Source organism: Notolepis coatsorum (assembly GCF_963971535.1).
Source record: "Notolepis coatsorum genome assembly, contig: SCAFFOLD_152, whole genome shotgun sequence".
Lineage (NCBI taxonomy): Eukaryota > Metazoa > Chordata > Actinopteri > Aulopiformes > Paralepididae > Notolepis > Notolepis coatsorum.
In genome coordinates this window covers 358,949-366,869 of record NW_028169776.1, presented here as the reverse complement: position 1 = coordinate 366,869, position 7,921 = coordinate 358,949, and the positions used below count along the sequence as shown (strand labels likewise).

The 7,921-nt window shown below is 47.7% G+C and overlaps 1 protein-coding gene across 1 annotated transcript in view; it reads left to right on the top strand.

The window, feature by feature from the left end:
- Nucleotides 1-396: 396 nt before the first annotated feature.
- LOC311248028 (MAP3K7 C-terminal-like protein) overlaps nucleotides 397-7,921 on the top strand; it is a gene marked incomplete at both ends in the record, with an annotated part of 33,929 nt that continues 26,404 nt past the window's right edge. The window contains 2 exons of the mRNA XM_084338990.1: nucleotides 397-472; nucleotides 6,271-6,329. Of these exons, the coding sequence (XP_084195116.1) occupies nucleotides 397-472; nucleotides 6,271-6,329 (135 nt within the window). The remainder of the gene's footprint in view (nucleotides 473-6,270; nucleotides 6,330-7,921) is intronic.

Below are 7,921 nucleotides of genomic sequence, written 5' to 3'. Positions count from 1 at the left end.
GTTATTGTGTTACTGTCTAAACCCTTAGGCTCTTGTTGATAGGATCCGCCGTTATTGGCTACGGCTCGAGGGTCAGTAATTTATCTCATAAGAGACAGGGTCGCATGGGGCAGATGCCCTGATATAAAAAGCCTTGTATCTTTACCCCGAGGGGACTAAAGCCAAAGCCCAGAGACTATCTGTCAAACCGCTCTAATTATTTAATCCCTCTGCGAGTCGAAATGCAATGACGAAACCCCTGTCGCTGTGCGCGTGTGTAATGTATCGTGTTCCTCTACACCGTTTGCACTTTTATTTTTTATTTTTTTTTTAAGTGCCGTCCAACTGCACTAATAACAGCTCTGTTTGTCCGCCTCCTCCCCGCGCGCCCGGCTGCCTGCGCACCTGACAGGGTTAATGATCACCTCGTCCAGAAGAGTGTCTCCAGATAAATCTGAAGTTAGAATCGCCTTCAGCCTCGACAGCACATCAGGTGAACACGCGCACACACACACACACACACACACATTACACGCACACATTACACGCACATTACACACAAGCATATGCGCCCAGGAAGACAGAAAGAGACACACACACACACATGCACTTATACACACACACACACATTACACACAAGCATATGCTCGCAGAAAGACACATACACACACGCATGCACTTATACACACACACATGCGCCCAGAAAGACAGAAAGACACATACACACACATGCACGCACCTATACACACACACACACAAATGCATGCACACACACACACACATGCATGCACACTAGGGGTGTAACGAATTATTAAAAAAAATTATTATATATATATTTTTATGTGTGTTGTTTTTATTGACCTATAGTCCATTCATGCTGAGTGAATCAGTTCCCCCAGCCACATTTGTGTATTCAACATTTTTTGGGGAATTAACTGATAGAAAATGTATCGAAAATTTATCGAATCGAATCGTGGTCAAATGAAGAGATTTCATGATGCATTGAATCGTTGCCTGAATAATCGTAATCGAATCGTTGTGAGGTCGCATCGTTACACCCCTAATGCACACACCTATGCACACGCACACACACACACACACAAGCATCTGCGTCCAGAAAGACAGACAGACACATATACACACACATTCACACACTTATACACAAACAGAGACACACACAGAGACACAAACAGAGACACAAACAGAGACACACACAGAGACACAAACAGAGACACAAACAGAGACACACACAGAGACACAAACAGAGACACACACAGAGACACACACAGAGACACACGCACACACACACACAAGCATCTGCGTCCAGAAAGACAGACAGACACATATACACACACATTCACACACTTATACACAAACACACGCACACACAGAGACACACACAGAGACACACACAGAGACACACACACACACATGTGCATCCAGACACACACACACACACACAGCACCCCCCCCGCCCCCAGCCTCTGTGAAACCAGTTTTACGGTAACAGCTTATTTCGAGTCGAGGGACCTCCTCTTCCTCCTCCTCAGTTGAACCAGCAGCAGCAGCTGATGAAGGTCCTGAGCTCCACCCTCTCCCTGTGTCGTGGTCGTGTCCAGTATGTGTGCAGAGCACCGCTCCCTGCTCCTCACACCGTATCACTTTAACGGCCGGCGGTCATTCTTCTCCTCCGCCCCGCGGCGGGCGAGACAGGTGCTCCCTCTATTTCTGTAGGAGCGGAGCGTATTAAACACAAACCACAGGCACACACACACACACACACACACACACACACGCACACACACACGCACGCATGCATGTGAGCATCTGCATTTGCAGACACACACACACAGGGGTTCTAATCACACACATGCACGCTCGCAGACATACACACACACAGGGGTTATAATCACACACATGCACGCTCGCAGACATACACACACACACAGGGGTTATAATCACACACATGCACGCTCGCAGACATACACACACACAAACACAGGGTTATAATCGCACATACGCACACACACACACAGGGGTTCTAATCACACACATGCACGCTCGCAGACATACACACACACAAACACAGGGTTATAATCGCACATACGCACACACACACACACACACACACACAGAATGGGTCCACCCTACCTATGGGTGTGAGGTGCTGTCTGTCTGTCTGTCTGTCCGTCCGTCCTTCTGTCTGTCTGTCCTTCTGTCTGTCTGTCTGTCTGACTGTCTGTCTGTGTCTGTCTGTCTCTCTGTGTGTGTGTGTCTGTCTGTCCGTCCGTCTGTCCGTCTGTGTGTGTGTCTGTCTGTCTGTCTGTCCTTCCGTCTGTCTGTATGTCTGTCCTTCCGTCCGTCTGTCTGTCCGTCTGTCCGTCCGTCTGTATGTCTGTCCTTCCGTCCGTCTGTCTGTCCGTCCGTCTGTCTGTCTGTCCTTCTGTCTGTCCGTCTGTCTGTCTCTCTCTCTGTCTGTCTGTCCGTCTGTCTGTCTGTCCGTCTGTCTGTCTGTCTGCCTGTCTGTCTGTCTCTCTCTCTGTCTGTCTGCCTGTCTGTCTGTCCGTCTGTCTGTCCGTCTGTCTGTCTGTCTCTCTCTCTGTCTGCCTGTCTGTCTGTCTGTCTGTCTGTCTGTCCGTCTGTCTGTCTGTCAGGGTGTTTTACGGCACACAGGTGGCAGCTGCAGCCTTTGCCACGGCAGCATCAGGTTTCCCTCCTAATACCAACACTGTCCCCGTTGCCTGATTCACTGCTCAGCTTTTAGAACACTGGCCTATATGTATAAGCATTTAACACTTACCCCCCCCCCCCCCCCCCCCTCACACACACACACATACACACACACACACAAACACACATAAACACACACACACACATATAAACACACACACACACACATAAACACACACATAAACACACACACGTCCTGCTCCATCCCTGGTCTCCTCTTATCGTATCTCTCCCATAGAAAAGAGAGTTAAGGGAGCAAGAGAGACGTGTCAATTATCAAATTATCACACTGAAAACAATGCAGATTGTTGAAATATTATGTTTTTGTCCCACTGTAAGAAAAAAAGCTGCAAGAAAACGATAAATGTCTGGCATCAAATGGTTGCCACATACTTACTGTCAAATTACAGTAAAATCAAATACATTAGGGCGGCTAGGTGGCGCAGTGGGAAAGGCGCTCGCCACCAATGTAGGAGATGCTGGGTTCGAGCCCAGCTCTCGGCGTTGCTACCAGCTTGGCTGGTCGTTCATACTAATACAATTGGCAGTATTAGGGGGTGGGAAGCTGGTGGGTGGGGATCGGACGTTGTGGACAGCGACTCCTACAGGTCGGTTGGTGCGCCTGCGCAGTAGAATCAGGAAGCGACGAGGGCGGCGTGTCCCTCCCACGCAGACCCTCGCCGCTGAGAGATCGCGCTGTGCAGGTGAAAAGATGCGACAGGCTGCCTCCTCGAGTACCGGAGGGGACACGTGATGCAAGGCTTCGTCCACATTGCAGCCGGCTTGTGGGAGGCATGGTCTAACAACGTTCGAGACAGGGGAGGGTAGAATTGGACAATACGAAATTGGGGAAGGGAGAAAAATAGAAAATGGGGAGAAAAAGTATCAAAAATAAATAAATCAAATACATTTACAGATTTACAACCTTTATTTAATGGTTAATATTTTGATAAAAGATAATTTACTGTATTTTTATGGCATTTACACTTAAAGTAGAAAAACAAAAGTAATCTGTAAAATAATACAGTGAATTTCCTGTGAATTTATTAAAATTTTTTAGACCTATTTTTTGTGGACCCCAGGAAGCTGTTGCCATTTGTAATGATCCAAATAAACGTAAACTTAAACCTATAGTCCCTTCTCACATCCTCTCTTCCTTCTACAGTATGTAGACTAGGGCTGCAGCACAATTCTTGCTAAAAATATGAATCACGATTTTTCTCTCTAAGAATTGAGAGATCACGGTTCTCTCACACGATTCTTAATTTTCGTCATTATTTAAAAAAAGAAAAGTTAAAAAGAAAATATAATAAAAAAAAGTAAAGTAATTTTTTTTTTATTCATCATCATTTTGAAATGAGCTTTTTTTTCTATTAATCGTGCAGCCCTAATGTAGACCTATAGTCCCTTCTCACATCCTCCCTTCCTTCTATAGACCTATAGTCCCTTCTCCCATCCTCCCTTCCTTCTATAGACCTATAGTCCCTTCTCCCATCCTCCCTTCCTTCTATGTAGACTAGGGATGTCCGATATTATCGGCCTACCGATATTATTGGCCGATATTGGCATTAAAATGTAATATCGGAAAATATCTGTATCGGTTTTCAAAAAAAATAATATATATATATATATCGTTTTTTTTTTAAACATTTATTTAACCTTTATTTACTCAGGCAAGCAAGTAAGAACACATTCTTATTTTATTTATTTTCAAAAGTATGCATAATGTTGTGTTAATTCCACGACAAGAGATATGTCATGTTAATTACCTGAAATTAACGCATATCGGTATCGGTTGATATCGGTATCGGAAACTAAGAGTTGGACAATATCGGTATATCGGATATCGGTAAAAAAAAAAGCCAATATCGAACATCCCTTTAATGTAGACCTATAGGACTCCCGCAACGAGAGCCTCCCGTCCAAAATTAAAAAAGTTTGCACAGACCCAGATCATGTTGTCATCTCTCTCTAGCCCCAGAATCACATTGTTGGGGCTCGTGTTTCTCCGCGGGGGGGGCCTCCGATCCGTGTTCCTTCCCAGGGATCATGCTCCCTCTAGGCCCTGCGTGGCTCCATGCCAGGCGTGCGTGGTTGTGCCCCTCACTGCCAGCAGGCCTGTGAGCACTGTATTTATTCCTCATCATAATTGGCCCCAGGGCCGCTGGCAGCCTCGCTAATACCCTGCTTTTAGAACGGTTGCATCATCCTCAGGATTCTCCACACGTGTTCCACACATCCAGGGAGACATCGCTGGCGAGACGGAGGGCCGGGGCAGACAACCAAGTGTGTCTGTCTCTCTGTCTGTCTGTCTGGCTGGCTGTCTGTCTGCCTGTTGTCTGTCTGTTTCTGCCTATCTGTCTGTCTCTCTGCCTGTCTGGCTGTCTGTTTCTGTATGTCTGTCTGTTTCTGTCTGGCTGTTTGTCTGTTTCTGTCTGGCCGTCTCTCTCTGCCTCTGTCTGTCTGTCTGTCTGTCTGTCTGTCTGTCTGTCTGTCTCTTTGCCTGTCTGTGTCTGTCTGTTTCTGTCTGTCTGTTTCTGGCTGTCTGTCTGTTTCAGTCTGGCTGTCTGTCTGTTTTTATCAGCCTGTCTGTCTTTCTGTTTCAGTCTGTCTGTCTGTCTGCCTGTCTGTATGTCTGCCTGCCTGTCTGTCTGTCCGTCCACATGGCAGTCCTCCCGGTCTCCTGTCCTTCTGCCTGTCTGTATGTCCTTCTGTCTGCCTGCCTGTCCTTCTGCCTGTCTGTATGTCCTTCTGTCTGCCTGCCTGTCTGTCTGTATGTCCTCCCGGTCTCCTGTCCTTCTGTCTGTCTGTATGTCTGCCTGTCTGTCTGTCTGCCTGCCTGTCTGTCTGTCTGTCCTCCCGGTCTCCTGTCCGGCGTGTCTGTGGGTCTGACAGCTCATTACCGGCGGTGGTCAGTTTAAAGGACACGGCACGTTTATAAGGGCAGGCGCTGTGTTGCTATGCTGCGGTGTCGTTATAAGAGGTGCCTACCGTGTTTCACTCGTGGCCATTTTACGAGCCATGGAAACGCATTAAGTGACCGCCTCCCCTCAGGCCGCGCGGCGCGCTACTGTGTGTGTGCTGCCGCGCTGACGCTCCTGATCGTGCTATAAGAGGATAAAGTGATAACATTTCAGCGCCATCGACCTGAGAACAACCTGATGAAAGCGATATGGCACAGCTGAGACGTTGGCGCGTTAATAAATGTCACCGCAAGTGGAGAGTGTGTGTGGACTGTGACCTTTTCCTTTTTTATTTTCAGTTTAATTCCCATTAGTCCCAATTCCCTCATTGGGTGTGTAGTAGATTATATTAGTCTACTTAAAAAATATGATTATTGTTATTATTAATAATTTATTATTATTATTTTCTAATCATGCAATAGTGTGTTTAATCCAAGGATACCCCAAAAGGTCCCTGTCCACACTATCTTATCGAACATTATCGGTGGATTCATTCATAATGCCTGTTCAAACAGTTATGCATACAGTATACAGTATATTATATACATTTATACGGACTGATGAGTTGATGTTTTGATTTTGGTTTTCATTCTGTTAGAGATAAAAGATGTGGAGGACTCCTCCCGGTCCATTCCTGACCTGGAGCAACGATTACAGGTACAATAACTAACTACACCTGCTGTCTCAGGGAGGAGAGGAGGAGAGGAGAGAGGAGAGAGGGGAGGGGAGGAGAGTATAGGGGAGGAGAGGAGAGAGAGGGGAAGAGGAGAGGGGAGGAGAGAGGGGAGGAGGAGAGGAGAGAGGAGGAGAGAGGGGAGAAGAGGAGAGATGAGGAGAGGGGAGGAGGAGAGGATAGGGGAGGAGAGAGGGGAGGGGAGGAGAGTATAGGGGAGGAGAGGAGAGAGGGGAGGAGGAGAGGGGAGGAGAGAGGGGAGGAGGAGAGGAGAGAGGAGGAGAGAGGGGAGAAGAGGAGGGGAGGAGAGAGGGGAGGAGAGGGGAGGAGGAGAGGATAGGGGAGGAGAGAGGAGGGGAGGAGAGAGGAGGAGAGGGAAGAGGAGAGAGGAGGAGAGGAAAGGAGAGGGGAGGAGAGGAGAGGAGGAGAGAGGAAGAGGAGAGGAAGAGAGGGAAGAGGAGAGGATAAGAGAGGAGAGGATAGAGGCGAGGAGAGATGAGGAGAGGAAATGATAGAGGAGAGGGGAGGAGGGGAGAGCACAGCATAATAAAGACACAGACAGTTCAAATGGGAGGGCCAAGGAGCAATAAATCCTAGGCTATAACACATAAATGCATGGCAGCTTATCCTCGCAAAAACAGGCCAGACTGCCTACAAAGGGGCCTAGGCCTCATCAGATGAGTAACCTGTGCTTGCAGAATCAGCACATGGACTGAGAAGTTTGAGTTGATAAACAGAAAGAAAAGTGTATGACATTGGTAGGAATAACATGTCGGTAGCTGCATCTTTATTATAGTGAATTGGTGATGAATTACCTCCATGCATGAATCACACATCCATTTAAATCAGTTTTTCTTACTTTAACAATGTCTTCTGATACAGAAAAAATAAATATACTCAGAAATAGTGGCAAAAAAGCATATTGTAATATTTTAGAGACCCCCCCCCCCCCAAAAGCTTCCTTCTTCCTCTGGCGTGTGTCTTTAGACCTGCAGCTCCGTTGAGGCGAGCCAGGCCAACGTTTCATCGTCCAGTTTCATCAGACCGCGTTCTCCATACGGTGGCCGGTGTTTTGGGGCAACTGGTGATGATATGTTCCACAGTGTGTGCAGGGGCTCCACACTCGCATGAGGCACTGTCCTTGAGGCCCCACCTCTTCATTGAGGCTTCCGGGGCAAGTCCTGACCAGGGACGTCCAGAGGGTCATTGATGTAGAGGTGCAGCATGGATGGTTGTGCTGACCTCCACTGGTCCCTCCATCTCGTCCGGACCCAGGAGGCCTTGGAAGTGTGGTGTGGTGTAGCCTGTAGGCTTGCATGGAAAAGGGGCGCCGTGACTTTAGGCGCACACGTCGCGGTGTCTCTGTGGTGGTGTTGTGAAGGAGGTGGGATGCACTGATCTGTGCCTTGCGGGAAAGGGCCAGTGTGGCTGCTTCTCGTCTGATGGTAGCCGGGGCGATACCAGCGAGTACGGGCAGTTGGTTTACCGGTGTGGCTTGTAATAATAATAATAACTTTATTTGTATAGCACTTTTCATACAGAGGTTGCAGTTCAAAGTGCTTCACAACAGTAAAAA